General features: G+C 56.8%; 1 protein-coding gene across 1 annotated transcript in view; it reads right to left on the bottom strand.

Moving 5' to 3' along the window:
- Positions 1 to 20,096, bottom strand: part of LOC128779165 (cadherin-23) — a 327,551-nt gene that overhangs the window by 75,602 nt on the left and 231,853 nt on the right. Inside the window, exons 12-13 of the mRNA XM_053923246.1 lie at positions 10,375 to 10,524; positions 9,762 to 9,920 (exon numbers count right to left, since the gene is read on the bottom strand). Coding sequence (XP_053779221.1) covers positions 9,762 to 9,920; positions 10,375 to 10,524 — 309 coding nt within the window. The remainder of the gene's footprint in view (positions 1 to 9,761; positions 9,921 to 10,374; positions 10,525 to 20,096) is intronic.

The following is a 20,096-nucleotide window of genomic DNA, read 5'->3' as shown; positions in this document are numbered from 1 at the left end:
CAGGCCAGGTTGGGAGCAGGGCTGGGGTGACACGCACACTATTTACTGGTGCCTCTCTCTCTCTAGCTTCCCTCTTCCCCTCCCCAGGCTGCAGATAAAGAATTCAATTTTCTTTTAAACGGTGGGGAAATTGGAAGAGATTTTGTTCTGTTTAAGCACAGCTGGAGTCTCAGGTCTCAAGGGATTGGAGAACAATGAGATCAATTAAGATGCCCGTGGTGAGGGGTGTCAGGAGGAAGTGGGGACAGAGAGCAGGAGGTGGGGGGCCCCGGGGGCTGTTCTCAGGAAGGGGAGCCCAGCTTCCACTCTTCCCTGCATTCACCTGTCTCGGCTGGGTTTTGCTAAAGTCCCTGGACAGGGCCTACTCTTAGGTTATGTTATTGTCTCCTAGAACTACTAATAATTCATGCTGGCGATTTCCGCCATCAGCGTTACACAATTACAGATTCAGGTTGAACCAATGCTCTCAGAAGAGGGAGAGGCCACTGTCCTGGAACAGCACGGATGGCCCCAGACAGACCCCTGGCCCGCAGCAGGGGCTGGTGCCACCATTGGAGCATTTGCTGTGTGCGGGCTGGGGATTGTGATGTTCCCCACATGAGTCCCCAGCGCTGCTGAGGTGGGAATGGCTCTCCCCATTTTACAGAGGGGGACTGGAACCTAGGGACAGCTGGTAAACTGCCCAAGGCCAGGGCTGTCTGCCCGCTTGGGTGTTGAGAGGTGGGGACAGGAGGGACACGCCCTGTGGGGCTGGTGGCAGCGGGGCAGAATGTGAAGCCAGTGCTCAGGCCTATGTGTAAGCTGGGAGAGGAGGCAGGCGGGGTGCTCCTGAGATTCCCACCTCTCCTCCGCCATGGCCACCTGCATGGCTGGGGCCAGCATCTTTTACCCTGCCCCCGCCCCCACCCATGCTCCATCTAGCAGCCACAGTGACCCATCCAGTCTCTGTGCAGCCCGGTCACCCCTCCCTCCTCCTCTCTGCATATCCACCCACTCCACCAGGCTGTTGTCGGGAAGCCTTTCACCTGCAGCTCCCCCAGCCTGGGACAGCCCTTCCCCAGATCGCCACCCACCCCCCAGCATCTCTCTGTCTACCGCCACCTTCTGTGAGAGGCCTGCCTTCCTTGACCACTTGATAAGACAGAATTACACCGCCCCCCTGGCATTCCCCACCCTGCCGGGCTATATTTCCCCCATAGTGCTTATCCCCCTCTGACACCCTCTGTATTATTCATTGTTTATCTTCTGCCTTCTGCGTGGGGAATGTAGAGGACTGCTTGTCTGTCTGGTTTACCGCCATCATTCCAGGCCCTCAGTGAATAGTCACTGAATGGAGGAGTACGGGATGGGCATCTGGGGTGCCGAGAGAGTGCAGAGCCCTGCTCTGGGAGGGACAGAGGGGAAGGCTTCTGCAGCAGAGACACGTGGGCTCACAGAGCCTCCCAGCCCCTTCCCTGCCTGCCCAGAAGCAGCAAAGGAAGCAGGGTCAGCACCCTCTTACCTGTCTGCAGAGCCAGGCTGAGGGGCTGGTTGCACCTTAGCCTTGACCTTGCAATCACATGCCCTGATTAGGATCAGGAGGCCCAGGGGGTCCTGGAACCTGGGGGTATTGTATTGCCCAGCCCCCTGCCTTTGTTCCCATGCTCAAGCTTTTGCATCCCCAGGCGCTGCCTGACCTAGGAAGGGCCCTCGGAAGGCATCCGGCCTACCCGCTCATGGGTGCTCTAGGAGTCAGACTTGCTCTGTCCAGCATGTCTCCGGGGAGGCGGGGGGAATGCTGAAACAGAGAGAACCTGCCTTCGGGAGGTTTCCAGTGGAGTGGGGAGGAAAGGACATTATTCACGAAATCCCCAGTATGAGTGGTGAGAGCAGCCAGGGAAAGCGAGGTACCTGGAACGCAGGTGAGCTGGTGAGGGGGGAAGACCTCAGACAGAGTGGGCTCATGCTCATCCCCGGGGCAGGGCTACTTATAAGGCTGCCAACTGGACTGGCCCTTATGGTCAGCAGGCTTTGGACAGTGTCAGACAGGGGAGAGGGAGAACTACGAGGGGAGTAATATGAGCAGGGAGCTGGGGGACCTGGTCGGGCAGGAGAGAAGGGGTATGAGGGGTGTAGCGGGCGGAAGGCTGGAAAGCAGCTTAGGGCCAGGGTGCGAGGACCTTGAACGCCAGCCTAGGCCTAGGCCTCACTTTACCATGAGGTGCCTGGGGTCAGTGGGGATTAAGCTTCTCCTTCCCTTCCTACCACTATTCATGGAGAGCACTTTCTAGGCCAGGGGTGTCAAACTCAGTTTCACCGGGGGCCACATCAGCCTCGCATTGCCTTCAAAGGGCAGGATGTAATTTTAGGACTGTATAAATGTACCTACTCCTTAACTAGGGGCCAGGAGCTCGGCGCTGCCGCTGGGTAGAAACAAGGTGCCGGGCCAGATAAAACAAGGCGGAGGGCCAGATTCAGGCTGCTGGCCTTGCGTTTGCCACCTGTGCTCTGGGCTGAAAATGGGATTTGAAGGGTTTCCTCCTTCTGCTCTTCTGCTTGTTTTGCACAATCCAGGTGGAGGAGAGGGACTTGCTGTCTCCCAGCGCCATGCTCACATGTGACGTCTCATTAAAGGTAGAGAATAGCAATGAGCTCTGAGTGGTTGCAAAACACCTACATTTGTATAAATTCGTTGACATTCTTCCCACTGAGAGTTGGGGGAGCATCTACAGCCCTTTCTCCTGAATCTGAACTTGCCTTACTGACTCACTATACCCAACAGAATTCACCAGAAATGATGCTGTGTGACTTTGAGGCTGGGTCAGAAACGGCCACGCAGCTTTTGCCTGGCCCTCTTGGGATGCTGGCTCCCCAGAGGCCTCCTCTGAGGTGCTTCCACTCAGAACCCCCATGCCTGAGATGCCCATGCCACGTGGAGGGGCCTCGTGGAGGGGCCACGTGGAGGGGCTCAGGTGAACACGCAGCTGAGCCAGCCCTCCAGTGGCACCAGCACAGGCACCGGACATGGGAGGAGAAGCCTCCAGCTGTTGCAGTCACTCCCAGGTTTCGAGGAGCAAAGACGGGCCCTCTGCTGAGCCCCTTCCACATTCCTGACCCACCGAACCCATGAGCAGAAGAAAACGGCTGTTGCTTTATACAGCCCAGTTTGTGGCCCTCGTGCGGAGCGTCGCACAAAGCAAGCTGGTGTAGACTGAGTGTGGGAGTGGGGGAAGACAGCACAGAACCACCGAGTACCTTGGGGCTCCTATAGTCAGGACACACGATGTCATGTGCAAAGCCTAGTGCAAAATGAACACATGGAGCCCCGTGTTCAAAAGTTAAGAATTTCAAGGTGGCGACAGCAGAGCATCGAACCAAGTGTGCGACCTTCTAAGTTCAGGCCTCTGAGTAAATGACCCAGGCTGCACGCCCACAAAGCCAACCACCTGCCATATCTGTGTCTCAGAGTCCTGGTTCTCTCCTGTGTCCCTATGTAACCTTTCTCTGTCTCCAGCTGCTTGAGGATGGGGCCTGAGTGTTAGAATCCCAGGGTTGGGCACGGACAAGAACTCAACCAGCGTGTGAACTTCAGAGGATGCGGCGTCCCGTGAAGTCGGAGCCAAAGGCAGGCAGATGATCCAGGCACTCATCTGCGAAGGTTAAGAGCCACTGACCCCAAATAAGATGGAGCCTTCGTGGTGGGTAAGAATACCAACCACTGTACTGGCAGCCACAGCTGTCGTCTACCCAGTGCTGTCCAATGCGCCAAGTGCTCCAAAATACCCCATTTCTCTTCATTACAGGACAGACACTATCATCATCTCCATAGTGAGCGCTGGGGACACAGGGTTAGACACAGCCAAGCATTGGCCCAGGCTCACAGAGCAGGGTTTGAACTTGGGTCTCCCTGGTTTCCAAGCCTTCTTCCCAGCCGAGATTTCCTCCTATGGGGGCTGATGCAGCTAATAGGTGTCCCCCACATTGCAGGGCAGCATACCCTTCTGCAAGGGGCCAGAGGGACCAGGGAGTACCATTGGAGGCCGGCACAGGGCACTGGCCTTCCCTGACTATTGGCCGGGCCATCGGACTCCCAGAACCCAGGGGAGGCCCGTGTTAGGTTCCTTGCATTCGTCAACATGGCGGGGTATGTGTGGGTGTTCCCTGAGCCTGCGGGATGAGGGAGCCCCGGGGAGCACCTAGCTGGGGAAGAGGCTCACTGCATTTTATGCCCACCACGACTGAGGCTGGAGCAGTGACATCTAACACACCTTTCCCTGTTGGTGCCCGTGGTATTTGCAATTGGGCAGGGCAGGGTGAGGAGAGGACAGGCAGGGCAGGGTGAGGAGAGGACAGGCAGCAGGGCTGTCTCTGCTGACTTGGGAGGGTGGGGAGGACCAGGAGGAAAAGCTGCTTAGCTCTGAGAGCAGGCAGGGGAAGGCCTTGGGAATCTTCACCAAACCTCCAGACGGGCAGGAGGGGGAGCTCCAGAGGCCAGTGGGTGAGTGAGGGACCCTGGAAGGGGAAGAAGCACATCTGTGTCACAGGGAGTGAACCTAAAGGAAGAGGGACTCCCCTTTCCTCTCGGGCATGATGAGTTGGAATTAGAGCCCCACGGAGCCAGAGACCCAATCATCTCACTTCTTAACGGGGCACTGGGGCTCCCCCGAGCATCACCCAGGTTATGTGGCTGCCCGGGGCAGGGCCGTGACTTTGAGCGTGGCATCCCCACTGCACGAAGGCTCAGCCAGGAGGTTCGGCGTGACCTGCTGAAGTACCCAGAGTGTGCTCCAGGCCAGCTGTGCGCAGTGCCTTCACGAACCATTCCACTCAATGCTCGCAACACCCTTCCAGATAGGATCCTGTCAAGCTATCTGTCCCAGTCACAGAGGAGGAAACAGGCACAGTGGCCCATCGAGGTCCCACCTCAGCAGAGCTGCGCTTGCACACAGGCTGAAGGGGTGGGGGGCAGCCGGACTGGGGTCCTTAAGGCTGCTGCTGATAAAACCCTCTTTCAGTCTGTCGGCCCTTCAACACAGGGTGGAGCAAAAGCAGGTTTACTGTTGTGAGTACACAAAACTGTTTATTCTTGTATTATTACTTATTAATTATTGTGTTATTTTCCATACAAACAACGGTAAACCCTGTATTTACACCCACATCACCACAGTGGGGTCTCCCAACAATCTAGCCATGCGGGCTGGGCAGGCACAACACTTGCCGCTTTGTGGGAAGAAAACCAAGCCCGGAGAACGGTGGGCGCTGTCCAAGATGGGACCAGCCTTCCCAGCACAAGCTAGGGGGAGGGTCAGGGAGGGGAGAGGAGCCATTCCTTTAAGCTCCCACCAGGCCGCTCTGCCTTGCCCGGGCTGAGGAGGCCCTGAGCTGGTCACCCTGGGGCCCACGCCTGCCCAATCGGGGATCTTAGATGCCTCTCCTTGCTCTGCTTTCTCTGCCTGGAGAAGAAGCCTGTCTTGTCTGATGGTCCCTCTTCTGCCCATCCCGGAGTGGGGAGAAAAGGTCTGGAGTGCAGTAAAGACCTGCCCCAGGAGTAACCTCCCTCCCGGCTCCCGTTCCGCCTCAGCCGCCCCGGGGACACAGAACTAATAAATCTGGGGACATGAGCGCCACACTGCACGAGGCCAGGCTGGCTTTTTGCAGTCCTAAGTACAACTTCTGCTAGCTGTTTCCCAAATGCCTGCCATGGGCTGCCAGGGTGGAACAGGTAGGAGAATGTGGGTGGTTTGATACAGGATTCCTCCACGATCCATATAGCAGCCCTGTGGTCGTATGTGGGGTAGGTGGCGATTTGGGAGGTAGAGAGACAGTTGGGCCCCTTACGCTTCATCAGAGCAGGACTCCATCCCCTTGCATGGCACACCCCCCTCACTGCATGCCAGCCACCAGGCATTCTGTTTGCAAATGCTGTTCCCTCCAATGTGCTTCCCTCCCCTTGCCCCCGTTAATGCCTACTCACTTGCCACTTCTTCAGGGAAGCCTCCCCTGACCCCAGTCAAGGTCAGGTGCCCTTGTAGGAATGCATAGCTCCCTGATATGTCCATCACAGCAAGTAATACTTCACATAAACGTTTAGTATGAACCTCAGGCTTTCTCAGGAGACTAAACCTCATGGGGACGAGACTCAGCACCACTGTGTCCTCAGGGTCGTGTGCCTGACACATAGTACGTATTCAAAATATTTGACTGAATAAATGAATGGTTCACTTACTCTCCTGCTGTCGAATGGCACCCACAAACCCTGCTGGGCCCCATGCACCCCTTGGTCAGGCTGTGGGGCTGCCCTGAGCCCAGCAGAATCCCAGGAAGACACCCCACCTGAGTCCATTTGTCAGGAGAGAAGGCAGCATTGGAGGTGAGAATCAGAGCAGCCTGGGGACATGAGAGGGGAACAGACCACACAACCTAGAGGACGGGGAGCCACCCACCTCATACAGGGACCTGCGTACACACAGATGTGTGTATTATGCAGTTGCACACACAGGCACATGCACAGAGACAAGAGCGTGCCCGTGCGTGTGTGTGCACACACACAGCCCCCACACGTGGGTGTATGCTCCCCTGCACATCTCTCCCCTGCGTGGTCGCCCTGCACCCCTCCTTCCAGGAAGCCTTTCCTAATGAAGACAGCTCTGGGCTGCCTCGGGATTGCTGCTTCACTGGGCAAAGTGCCACTCTCCCTGACCTGGTCTTCCCAGCAATAAAAAGTCGCTCACCTAGCTCTGACCCCTGAGCAGCTTGGGACTTAGAGAGCTAGAAAGTCACCTGATGGTGCCAGAGGTTCTTGAGGGTCCAGAATGTCACCTAGGGACAAAACGCCTGGGGCGAGCGTGTGGCCAGTCCCCCTGGGTCCTGCAGAGATCACTTCCCCGTCCCTCTCTCTACCCTCAGCTCTGAACACTACTGAAAACACAGGCTCAGCAGTCCAATGCAGAGCCTTTCGGACGGGCAGCCTCGTGGTTAAGGGCCTGTGGCTTGAGGTCAGGCAGTTATTTTACGAATTCCAGTTCAATCACCTACTAGCTCTGGAGCCTGAGAAAGTGACTTAATCTCCCTAAACCTCAGTTTCCCCGCCCATACAATGAGAATGACAGCAGCTACTTGGGCTGGAAATAACACGTTCAAGTACACGGTTTACGACTCGCCCTCAGTAACGACAGCTGTTGAGATAACGGTGAGAGCAGCAGTGGCGATAGTAGCTGCAGTCCTCAGAGGTCACCTCAGCTGTCCTCCCACCTCTGGGCACTAGGTCTAGGAAGGACTGCAGACACATTGTAGTCCACCTTGTTCATCTTACGGATGAGGTGCTGCTAAGGGAAGCAGCTTCTGCCCAAGCCATCCAAGGAGTCGATTCTGAAGGTCAAGCCTTTGAACTCTAGGTCCCCACTCTTTCCCTTCCACCGTCAGAAACTCATTTTGTTATAACAGGAACTGTAACTCAGGAGGAAGAGCGCGCCTGGGACCTCAAAGCCTGGGCTGCGGAAGGTCCGAGGATTGGGAGGTGGGAAGGTCCAGCCCTTCCACCCCGGCTGGGATGTCTAGGCTAGAGGTGACAGCCCCCTCATATTCTGACCTCCCAATGCCACTGTGAGCCTGTGTTCTACCCCCAGAACAGGTAGTAAGCCACAGAAACAGGGCTGCGGCAGGGGGGGTGGGGCTGGACAGGCCCCTCGCAGCAGGCTGTGCCCCAGACCTCAGTGCAAATTAAAACATTTTCCTTTTCTTCATAATTTTTTCCCGACACAACTGCCCATGAAACATTTAAATAACATCCCAGTAAAGGTCAGGGAGAAGGAATTTCACAGTCCCTGAGCAGGCGGCTCTAACTTCAGTCCCTCCTGCAGCAAAGGAGGTAGAGAGGTCAGGCTGACCCAGGGTCTGTGGAGAGAATGGCAGGGTGGGGGAGGGGAGAGCAGGGTGGTCGGTGTGGGTGGTGTGGCCACAAAATGTGCTACTGCTCGGAGCTCTGGAAGCGCCTTGGGAGATTGGAGGTGATGATGGGTCCACACAGGCCTAGAAACTGCTCCAGCGCTTGAAGAAACCCAATTGGAAGAACTCCTCTCCAGTGCCAACCGCAGATGGGATCGGGCCTGACTCATGATTCTTGGCACCAGCCCCTATCCACCAGCCAAGAGGTGAGCTTTCCTACACACCCCACCCCTGCTCCCCAGGCTCCCTCAACCCTTTCCCAGGACCACGTTAACTTGGGACGGCAAAGAGTACCAGGAAGGCATCTCCAGGCCTCTCCAAGCCTGGACCTGACATTTCAGTTCTCTGTCCCATGGTCCCAGACCTGGGGGCTGGGGCTTCCTCTGCTTGTGAGATCCTCGAAGCACAGGCTGCTTGTGTGTCCTTCACCCTGACATTCAAAGGGGGCTGGAGGGCTGAAGGTGCTTTCTTTGGGTCCAGAAGGCCCAGCCCCTAGGGGCTGCCAGAGGGTCTGTGGGACCTCAAGCATCAGGTGACTGATGGCACAGAGCACCTTGTGAAGCCACAGGCTGGGGAAGCAAACGGCCACAGCAGACGTGTTGTTTACGTCTGATGGCCTGCCTAGCTCCACATCTGTTTGAAATATTAATAACTGTCGGATGAGAAGGGCCTGGGGGCTCAGTACAGTTTCATGCCATCTGTCTGTAGAGTAAACACACTTCGGAGTAGAGGGCCTGGGATCGGCAGGCAATGACTATGCTTGGCGTGAGGATGGAACAAGAGACAGAAGGACTGCGGGGGCCTCAGAGGGAACAGGGAGGGGCAGCAGTGAGTAAAACTCTACAATCTTTTTTGAGCTCCTACCCTGGGAAGACCCTGGGTTTGTGTAACACACACCTACCACTTTGATCTGCTCAGTGATCAATCCTCTTTCTTCTTCTATCAGGAGCCCCTTTGATTTAGCCCCGCCCCCCCCATTTCAGCCTATCTAATTTGGATGGGCTGACTCCACCCCCTGCCTCCACAGTGGGGAGTATGACCCATCTCGAGAGTATCCAAATCATGACGACTGGCCCCAGGATGGCCCCAAAAGCCAGGTCAATGAAAATCAGCTCTGTGACTTTTGCTGGAACTACTGAAAAAAATATTTTTTCCCAATAGGGTTGATAAATTTGTAAGAAGTAAGCATAGGGGTGCTGGTGTCCCTCTCTGCCAATTAAAAAAAAAAAGCAGCCTTGTGTGGAAGTCAAATTCCTGCTCAGCTGAGTGTCTGGATGCAGCCATTCCTGAAATCACTTGTACTGTTGAGCTACATGAGCCCATCTTTTTTGTTTGTTTATTTGTTTGAAACACAAGTTTCTGTCCCTTGAAACCAAGAGTTTGATATGAATGGACACTGGGAATGGCCCCTTATCAAAGTCCAAACCAAGGGCAGATGGGATGCCAAGTGCCCTTAAGTAGCCCATTCTTTCCCTAGCTCCTATCTCAGATGGGGAGGGCCACCCTCCTCAGAGATGGCTGGCACCTGCTCCCATTACAGAATGACTCCAGGCTCCTGGCCCATTTAGGTGCTGTCCCTTCATAGACACTGCAGAGAACCAAAGCATACTTGGCCCAATCTCATCCTCCCTCATGCTGGTCCCTGTTGCACACTGCGCCGGGCCAAGGGAACTCAGTGAGGAGAGTCCAGATGCTTGAATATAACAACACTGCAACCTCTGAGACCTTGGGGGCACCTCCTTCCCTGACTGCCCAAACTCCTTGGGCAAAACCCCTCTGGCTGCCTCCCCATGGTTGGCCCCAGAACTCAGTGGCCCTGCAGGAGAGTGGGGACTCACCAGGACTGTCAGCACGGAGGTCCCCACGGTGACGTTCTCATACAAGCTGATGTTGTACAGTGGCTGGCTGAAGATGGGCCGGTTGTCATTCTCATTGATGAGGGTGATCTTCACCTTGGCATAGCCCACATGGTCAGGCACACTCTCATTGGCAAAGAGCTGGGTGTGCAGAGCAGGGCCCAGGTAAGCTCCCAGGTGCTCCTGGAGCCTTGGTCCCCATAAGTCCCCCTGGGGCCTTTGCAGGTCCCAGCCCAGAACACCTGCCAGAGCCCCTGCTCATTCCGGGGGGGTGCTACTGTGAGTCCCTCCATCATTGGTCGTAGGGCTGGGGGTCCACTGATTCTACTGGCAGGGTGCGGACAGCAGTGCTCCTGAGGGGTTTTTGAGGCTTTGATGGTGTCTGGTAGAATCCCACTCAGTTCTTGGACATTTCCTGGTTGTCCTTGAAGAGGGGAGGCTCAGCCCAGCCCCTGTCATGGCTCATTGAGTCAGAGCCACAGGGAAGGATGGGAAGAGGTGGAACGGGTCATGTAAGGGCATGCTGTCACCTCACCCCTCCCACCTTGCCTGAAATCCCCCCACCCAGCCAGGAAGATAATGAGAGAGGCCTTACATCAAAGTCGTAGCGGTCCACGGTTTCATAGTCCAGGGGGATGGCTACCCGGATGCGAATGTCCGCTTTCCCTTGGACAGAGGTGGGGGAGATGATGAAGTGGTGGGAGTTGTTCCCCACCAGGTACACCTCGAACATGCTGTTCAGGCCCTGGGGTTAAGAATGGAAGAGAAACCGGTCAGAAGGGGTACAGGAGGCCAAGGCCTGAAGCATGGCTGGAGCGGCAGAGCTGCTTTGGTGTGGAAGGGGGTTCAGGGGCAGGAGCAGGGCTGGCCTGGCCCTCACCCCTCAGTGTCCCCAGCCTCCACTGAATGACCATGGCCCAGCTACCTGACCCCCCTCCTGCCCGTGTCTAGGCCCTCTGGGAATCTCCTCCAGCTTTTTCCCGTCATCACCCTGTCAGATGCCCACAGCACCCTTGTAGGTGGTTTGGTGCATTTTCCACCTCCTGCTACTTTTATTCTGCCCCAGTGACCCCAGTTGGAGAGGGGTGTTCCAGCTGTAAGACCCAGCAGGGAGAGGGAGGGGAGAGCAGAAGCAGGAGAGAAGCGAGTGTCTACAGTGGGGCTGGACGGAGAGGGAATGAGACAGAGCAGGACACTGCTTTTCCCTGTCCTCTTTCTGGAACCTGCTGGTCAGGGAGAACAATGGCTTGCTTACATGTGGAATGGGAATAATTCCATAGCCTGAGTGGCAAAGTGAACCCCTGTGTCCCCCACACTGTGGCCAGCAGGACACTGGACCCCAGACAGCCAGAGCTGCCACGGCGTTTGCAGGCCCTGTTAAGGCCCAGCGGCTGTTTCAGCCTACAGTTTCAGGTGGAGGGAGGGGTTGCTCGCTCTGAGCCAGGGCTTTCTGACCATCCTCGCCAGGATCAGGGTCCGTGGCTGCCTAGCTCATGCTCACACGGAGTGTGCGAGGTCTCCATGTTGGCCAAGTCCCCAGATCAGGAGGGCAAGCCATCGCTGAAGATGCGAGACATGGCCCGAGTCTGGCCTGCTCAGAAAGTGATTCGACCTCTTTAACCTCCTGCACAAAAAGGGGGATTTCTCCCAAATAACCCCCTTCAACCTAGGCAGGTGGTACGTGCTTTGTAACCAACCAGTCAAGAGCTTCTCCTGGCCCCTGCTGCACATGCCCAGTAGGTTACTGATGGCCCCTCAGGGGCCGCCTGCTCCTCATGCATCCCTACCCCTGGCCCAGTGCCAGCACAGCCCATCTGTGCACACGCTTGTGTGCAAAACTGGGGGCTGGGAAGGGAAGCAGGCCCCTCTTCTTGGTTGCCCAAGGATGTTGAGGGGCTCCCTTCTGGAACCTGTTTCTGCAGAGAAGGGGGCAGCCAGGCAACCCGGAAGCCTGGAAATGACACCCTCAGCAAAGCCCGAGAGGTCACAAGGTTCTTAAGCCTCGAGCTGTCCCACAGGCTCTCAAGTATGTTTGTGGAATGAGTGCACGTTAACATTTACCCACTAGTCTCTTGAGTTTTTTCCATTGACGACTACAAACTGGCAAAACAAGAGCACTTCCCGTATTGAGCCTTTCCTGAGAGCCTGGAAGCAGGCCTGCATGCACCCTGTTACTGGTTCAGCGGGTTTGAAGGGGGCCGGGGGACGGCAGCTCTTGTAGACTCTCCTGCCAACCTTGGGGACCAGGCCAGCAGCGGGGCCTCCAGAGCCCCCAGCCTGGAGTGGCTCCCCCACATTGTGTAGGCAACGTTCCCCTGTCCGTGTTGGGCTGTGCGGTTTCCCGTTCTCCCTGGTGTGGAATCCACTGTCAGATGGAGGGGATCAATTAAATGCCCGAAGGGGCACTAATAGCCAAAGCTGGTGGAGTGTGACAGCTCTGAGCCGGTGACACCAACCCTTCTCCCTCCCGTGGACCCGGGGAACCTCCACCACAGGACCTGGATGCCTGAGAGAGTGCGGCAGGCTGAGCTGTGCCCAGGCAGGTGGAGCAACACCCCCTGTGAAGATCCCTCCCCCCAGTACCCACCATGCCTCCCCAGGCTCACTTACCAAGTTCTATCAGTGGGAGTCGGTCAGCCAAAGGATATGGAGACAGAGGAGCCAGAGAGGTGTGGAGAGGAGGAAGGAACCAGAGAAAAGATGGTGAGATCCCAGGTCAGGCTAAGGGAGAGGGGCCAGGACAGACTCCAGGAACACACCCTGCTCCAGAGGAACAGCCCCCCTGTCTCTGATGGGCCACGGCCTCCAGGCTGCTGGTGAGAGGAGGGGTGCATGCTCACAGGTATTGGGAGGTCTGCGCAGCCCCACACCTGGAGGTGGGGGGACAAGTCCACAAAGGGGGAGGCAGGACAGGGGGTCCTGACTCCTTGAGCTCCCTGAGTCCTCACCCAGAGGGGGTGGGAAGGGGGATGGGGGAGGCTGGGCTAGGAAGGGCCACGTCCCTATGTCCTACTCCCAGGAGCCTGGACAAAACCCCTGTAGGAAATGTTTTCCCCCAGCATTGTCATGTTTTAAATTTCTTAACCCAGAAAGACATAATAAACATAGGCGTGGGAAACATTCACATAATTCAAAAGTGTAAAGGGCACACAACCATCTTCCTTTCCCCATGGCCCCGGCCACCTGAGAGCCTCCCCCACCCCACCCACCCCCCACCCCGCCTTGGGTCTCTTTCCCCAGGAAGCCGTGCTGGTAGGAGCTCTGTGCATCAGCGCCTCCCGTGTGACACCAGTGGAAGCACACTATACACGTGGCTCTGTGTTGGACTTTTTTTTTTTTTTTCTTAAAGCTATGCTCGGAGATTGTTCCGTAAGTGTCCAAACAGAGAATGATGTTAAAAACGAACAGCACCGCACACATTTATTGGGCATCCACTCTTTGCCAGGCACTGCTCAGAATCAGCACAGGCTAACCCTCTGAGGTGGTTGTGAATGTCAGGGGCCCCTTGAGGCCCCAGACCACGCCTCAGGCAGTGTAAACCCACGTGGGAGCAGGCACACAGTAGGTGCTCAGAAAGTGATGGGGCTTCAGCAGTTTTTCCTCACCCATTACTCTGTGCATCCTCCTCCCACAGGCCATAGGGTGGAGAAGAAAGAACGCCAGAGCTGGGAAAGCCCTCCAGAGGAAATGAGGTTCCGAGAGGTGGAATGTGCCAACCAAGGCTGCATGGGTGGCTGGTGGCACAGTGAGGACAAGCTCCCGGGATGGGATGCCTTCAGGCTACAGGCAGTAGAGTCAGGGCCTGATGCTGGTGTCCCCCAGCTGCAGCTCCAGTGCAAAGGGAGGTAGCAGAGCAAATGGCGATGGTCATGCTGAGCACTGAGGGGCGAAACCAAGAGCACGCCAGCAGGTGAGCTTAAGCAGGGGAGGCTGCCCGGGGAAGGGGAGTTCTGAACTGGCTTTAGGAATGAAGGAAAGGAAAGTGGACTCACAGAGAAGGGATGCCAGATGCAGGAAGTGGATTTAAGTTCGTTCTTAGTCCATTTGGGATATCTGAGTCACCCGGAGGCTGTTAAACCAGGCTGTCGCCTTCCCCCAGAAATATTTGGTTCAGCAGGTCTGGGTTGGGGCCCATAAATTTGCATTTCTAGTATGTTCCAGGTAATGCCGATACGCTGCAGGTCTGAGACCACCATTTGAGAGCCACTGGCCTAGGCAAAGGCATGGAGCTGGGAATGAATAATTAATGATGAGACCAACAAGTGAGCTGATTTGTGAAGGGCCCGTGTAGGGAAGCTGGCCTGATTGCTGAGATAATGGGAGGCTTTGCCAGTGGGCTCTACACAGAAACGCAGGTACCCAGGGCCCCGTGTCAGGATCTACCAGGGGCGGAGCTAGACAGCTGCATTGTTCCCAATGCCCCTGAAGGCGCCACATTGCGCAGCCTGCGTCAGGAAGACTTCATACACAGGGATGCAGGGCGGAGGCAGAGTGGAAGTTCTCCACCAGCTGCACATCGAAATCACCCAGGGAGCTTTAAAATATTCCCATGCCTAGGCCATACTCCAGACCCAGGAAATCAGACTTTTGGGGTGGAAGGGGAGGAAAGTGACCAGATGTCAGGATTTCGTAATGCTTTCCAGGTTATTCTTTCTAACGTGCATCCAACGAAGGACGAGAACTACGAGGGTAGCCCAGAGGTTCTCTGAGTGTGGCACAGGGACCACTGCATCAGCCTCACCTGGAACTTGTTAGTAATGCAAATTTGGGGGCCACGCCCAGTTCTGCAGCATTAGAAACTCAGGGATGTGGCCCAGCACCGTTTTAACAAGCTCTCCTGGTGCTCTGATACACGCGGAAGTTTGAGAATCACCAGGAGGAAGCAAGGCAAGGGAAGGAGCGAGTCTGTGTTCAGTGAAGACAATCAGTCAGACAGATGTGGTGGATGAGCAGCAGGAGAGAGAAAGCTGAGTTAGACCCTCTGGGGCGGGGAGGGGGGGAGGCTGGAGCTGCAACCACTGCGCACAGGCAGAGGGAGGGGCTGCGGAGGTGCCTGGGAAGGGGTAGGGGGCTCAGTGCGGCTTCAGCTGTGCACCTGGCCAGGCAGGAGCGCCGGGTGTCCTGCCGCTTAGGGCTTCCTGGCCCCTTTAGGCGAGGTCTCAATGCGTGAGGTCTGCTCCCTTTCCTTGACCCGCCACCAGCAGCTGCGAGGTCACGCAGGCCTGATGCTGCAGTGGTCAGGACCCCTCACACCGCTGCCCTGAGGCTCCAGAGCCACCTTCTGGCTGAGCCCCCTCAAATGCTCAGCCTGCCCCTTCAGAACCTGCCCAGAGGTCCAGTACCTGCTGGGACTTGGATTGTGACAGCCCCTCGGGAGGTGTGGGTGTGACATTCCCCCACCCAGTTCGCTCAGTTGATGAACAACCCCTATTAGCTGCAGCCCTGGGCAGGGGCTTCATATAACAGCCACTTCCACTTATTGAGCACCAACTACATGCTCACATGCCTTAACCTGAGTCTTCACAACAGCCCCCCAGGGGCAGCAGCAGCAGCAGGCCACCCCCTTTCTGCAGAAGGAAACTGATGCCAGAGAGGGTAACTTGTTCAAACCTCACAGCTGCCATCAAAGGAGTCAACCTTGAGTCCTGCAGAGTCTAAGCTCTTGATCACCCCACCCTCCCTGGCCTCTCAAGTGCCCCTCCCACTGCAAAACACTGCACTCCTCCCCCACTCTCCAAACCCCACCTCTCCCAAGGTCGGGGAGCGGGGCGGAGGTTAGAAAGGCGGGGACGGTGGAGGGTGCAGCCCTCCTTCCGCCCTCGCTCACTGCCAGGCCCGGCAGGGGGACCGCTCGGTGGAGCGGTGGGAGGGAGTTGGGGGAAGGCAGGAGGCCCTCTTGGAGCTGTTGAGGGGCAATTCTGTTGGGAAGGGAGATAAAGAGGAACATCAAAAGGAGTCCCAGGGTGTGTGGAGAGGAACCCGGTGGATTAAATTCTCTTCCAGCGGGGAGAGGCGATGAGGAGGCTGATAGCTGGCAGCGGCGGGTCCCGGAGCGAGCAGCAGCGCCCGCCCTCCCCTCGCCGGGCTGGGGAGCCGGCGGCTGCCCACGGGGCTTCGATGGCTCGGCTTTATTTATTTGTTGGGAGGGAAAAGGCCACTCCTCGTCTCCGCCGGTCCCCACCCCATGCTGCAAGCCCGCGAGCCGTGCTTTGCTTCTGGTGACTGAAGTCTTGACGCCCCCCGCGGAGGGCAGCGCAACAGCCCCCGCGTTATCAGCCGCCGCCAGAAGGGGCTTTGTCCCTCAGCTCCCTCAAACCTTGTCCCCCCACCCCCCTACCCCCTGCTGGAAGTGGAGAAGTGGCCTTGAGAGCCGTCAGGGCTGGTAGGCACTGCCCAGAAAGGACGCTCTTTGTCTGCTGCGGCCATCTCAATGGCTCCGGGAATTGACCTCGGGTTGTTTTTCCACTATTTACCGAGAGTTTATTATGGGCTGGGTCTTCTTCCAGCATCTGTTTGCGGAACGCTGACACCGTCCCTGCGGGGGCCCAGAATGGGCTTACACGAAGGACTGCCCCACGTGGGGCTTTCCCTCCCCTTAAAGACAGAATCGGACCGCCCCTGCGGGTGGACTCGCGTGGGTGTCCCGGGTTCCTCAGATCCTGGCCCGACTTCTCTCCAGTACGCCCCTCGGTCACCACCTGCGGGCTCTGGACACTGGCCCACCCCCCAGACTCCTTCCCTGCAGCGTGAGGTCTGCAGATGCCTCCTTCATCCCTCTGGCTCTTGCCTGGTGCTCCCTCCCGGACCAGAGGCACCTCCTGCAGATGGGGGCGCCAGTTGGCCCCTCAGAGATGCTCATCTCGCCCCACTTTCCGTCAGCGTAGCAGCTGGGTCGGTGACTCTGTGGTGTGATGCAGTCAGTGGAGACAGCAGGGTTCAGGGTGTGGGAACGTGCCCTGTCACTTCCTAGCTGTGTGACCTCGGGCAACTCACTGCTATTTCCGGAGCCTCAGTTTCTTTATCTGTGAAGTACGGGGGAGAAGGTGCACCTACAGGATTTAACCTCCCTCTACCGTGTTTCTGCGGGTGACACCTGAGTTATTGTTCTTACCTTAGACACGAGGCTCCCCAGTGGCAGGAGCGCTGAGTGCGTTTTTCCTTTGTACCCCAAATGCTAGGGTACACTCACCCCACCCTGTGAACTACAACGTGCCCTGCAGGGGATCTTAATTCCTTTTAACAGAGAGGAAAGACCAGGTTAATGCAAATGCGTGGTGGGCTAGGGAAGAAGGGTAGCAAGGACCAAGGTGGTCTTTATATGGGGGGGATGGTGCTGTGTAGTGAATCAAGACAGAGATGGGTTAGGGACCTCGAGAGACACCCAAGGAGTGCTGTGGGCTGGTGGGACACCCTTCACCCAAGCTGGGAACCAGACTGGGGACCCGGAGCGCAGAGATGGGCCCCGAGAGTCAGTGCCGCCCTCACAGAAGCCCTGTCCAGACTCAGGCCGGGGAAGAGCCCCGGGGCCAGTGGTGCCAGGGTGTGAAGCGCTATGTTTCACTGGCGGCTAAAAGCACACAGCCTTTGGTGTTGGGCCGGACCTCAGATTTGGGGACTGCCCATGCCGCTGTGTGACTTTGCCCAGAGGATTCTACCTCCTTGAGCCTCAGTTTCCTCATCGGCAAAGTAGGCAGAGTAAAGGCTACCTGATGAGGCTATTGTGGGTGAGCTACAAAACCTCTGTCAAGGGCCTGGGACAGAGTAAATGCCCAATAAAGAAGAGTTATTATTATTGTTCCAGAAGGAAGGGGCTGGGGGAGGGGCTGGCTTCTAGACCTTGGCCAGGAATGAGAGGGGCAAGCAGAGAAGGGGCAAAGGGTTGGAAGTGTGCAGGGGTGAGGGGACACCCCATCTGGGTGTCCCCCTAAGGTTTCCGTCCCTCTTCCAGTGCTCTGTTGGTCTCATCCATGCTATGGAGTGGCAGAAAATCAAAGCCCCATGAAGATTCTTTATCACTCTTTCGTCTACCTTTCACTTAATTAACTCCAACCAGACATGCCAAGTGAACCTCGGCAGGGGGCCGGCCTTTCCTCACCCCTTCACCTCAAAGCTTGCAGCTTCTCCTTACACCGCCCCCCCCCCACACCTAAGGGGGTCACGTTTCTCTGGCCCTACCTCCCCAGGGCAGCTGTCTCGTGCCCAGTGCACCAGGCTGCCCACTGGGAAGCTGGGGTCCAGGGGACGATGGGAAGGAGCCCCTTGGTGGTCACTGTCCCCTAACCCCACCTCTACCCCCAGGGACCTTCCAAGTTTCAGAGTCTGGGGGTCCTGAGGCTGGCACTTCCCCGGCAATTCCTGGGTAAGGGTCACTCCCGTCTCTTCCTGTTCTTAGTCACAGAATTCCGATGCCGGGACCCAGCAAAGCCCAAGTCACGTGGTGGTAGCTCAGCCCTGCTCTTTCTCTGGAGCATTCCATGCTCAGCTAGCCACCCGAGCCTCCATTTTCCCACTCGGGGAGAGGGCCACCTCTTGGGCCTGCATCAGGGTTAAGGAAATAGCCCTCATTTCAGGCTCTCACCCACCTGAAACCCTTCCCAAGCCCCTCTGTGGTTTGGGCCCTTGAGCAGCGTGGCCCTGAGGTCTGGAACCTGTTTCCTCTGGATCTGTCACTGTCCCTGTGTGACTGGGGCAAACCCTCTGTTCTTGCTGGGCCTCAGTTTCGGGATCTGCAAAGCGAGAAGTGGGCACTGGGCGGTTCTCTGAGAACCCACGCATACCTGCTGCGCTCTTTCAACTGCGTCCGCTCCTCCAGCCTGGGGTCCCTCCCCGCCCTCTGTGCCTTCTCTCTTACTCCCCTCTCTCCCTTTCTCCTCTCGTCTGTCTCCTTCTCTTCTTCGTGTCCTCTCCTCTCTTCCCTCTCTCCTCTTTCTTTCCTTTTTTCTATCACTCTTCTCCTTGCTTTTCCCTTTTCCCCCTCACCTTTCTTTTTCCCCCTTTCTCCCTCTCTCCTTTACTGTCTCCCTCCATTTCTCTTCTCTCTCCTCCTCCTGCTGCCCTCCCTTTCTCTCCCTCCCCCGTCCTCTGTCCCTCTGCCAGCCTCCCCTTCCTACCCCCCCTCCCAGGTTATCTGTCGGATTCCACACACGCCTGCACAGACGGGATCAATCCCAGGCTGCTTTGCCTTCAGCTTATCTCTGCTCCAAATGATTGATTTTCCCTCTTTAAGAGTAATTTGCTGGTGAATTCCACGTATTGCAAAAACCCTTGTGAAATCTAATTCAACCCGATTGGCATCAGGCACTTTGGGCAAAGAATACTAGAGAGCTGTCAATTTCATCAAACGGACGTGTTACAGAAGAGGTGCCTATAGAAACTGTACGAGGTGGGCAGGTGCTCTTCACCTGGGCAGGTGCACCTCTCCTCTTCTCCCCCTCCCTCCCCTCTCCCTTCTCCTCCCCTCCGCTCTCACCCTCAGAAAGGATCTCGTCCATTGATTGGCCTGCCAGCCAGCCCAGCTCTTCTGGGAAAGGAACTATAAGGTGTATCAGGCACTTGCTTTAAGATACTTGCTTTCCAATTCTGTTCTCCCCATTTGTGGCCCAGCATCCCAGTGCACCATGGGATTCTCACACTTCCAAAGCCCAGCTACACTGGACCACCCGTCTCTCTCCTTGCCTCCTGCTGCACTCCCCCCCGCCCCCGTTTCCCAGGCAGAGCCCTCACTCCAGGGACCCAGCAAAGCCCATGTCACATGGTGGTAGGTCAGCTCTGCTATCTCTTTTCCACATCCCAGGATTGTTTGGCTCAGAGCCTCAGTTTCTCTACTCTGGTTTCTCTACACCTCTCAGGCCTGAATCAGGGAGGATGGGGCGCCAGCTGACCCAGTTCGCTGGGGACGGAGAGGGTTCCTAGCACCTAGAAGTTTCAGTGCTAACACCTGGGCAGCTCAGGCAAACCATGAAAGTTGGCCCCTAGCTCTACCAGCTGTGTCTGAGAGCCCCCTAGGGGTCAGCTGGCACCACTGTCCAGGTGTGGAGGTCGAGCACCTGGTGCGGTAAACAAGGGGTTCTGAGCATCCAGTTCCAACCGCACTAGCCCGTGTCCTGCGGATGCTCCCCAAAGGCGGCGTGACCTCAGAGGCTCCAGCCACCACGCAGCTCACACGCAGGGGCTGGTCCTGACCGGTGAGGACAGGTGCACACTGGCGAACTGCCCTTGCTCAGCCCTGGTGGCCATTCTTCTGGGTGGGTCCCACCTTGCGGGGGGTGTCACAGTTGCCACCCATGTCTACCAGATACAGCAAAGCTCATTGTACCC

Source organism: Desmodus rotundus, chromosome 4 (genome assembly GCF_022682495.2).
Source record: "Desmodus rotundus isolate HL8 chromosome 4, HLdesRot8A.1, whole genome shotgun sequence".
Classification (NCBI taxonomy): Eukaryota; Metazoa; Chordata; class Mammalia; order Chiroptera; family Phyllostomidae; genus Desmodus; species Desmodus rotundus.
The sequence above is the reverse complement of the archived record's forward strand: the minus strand, read 5'-3'. Positions and strand labels throughout refer to the sequence as shown.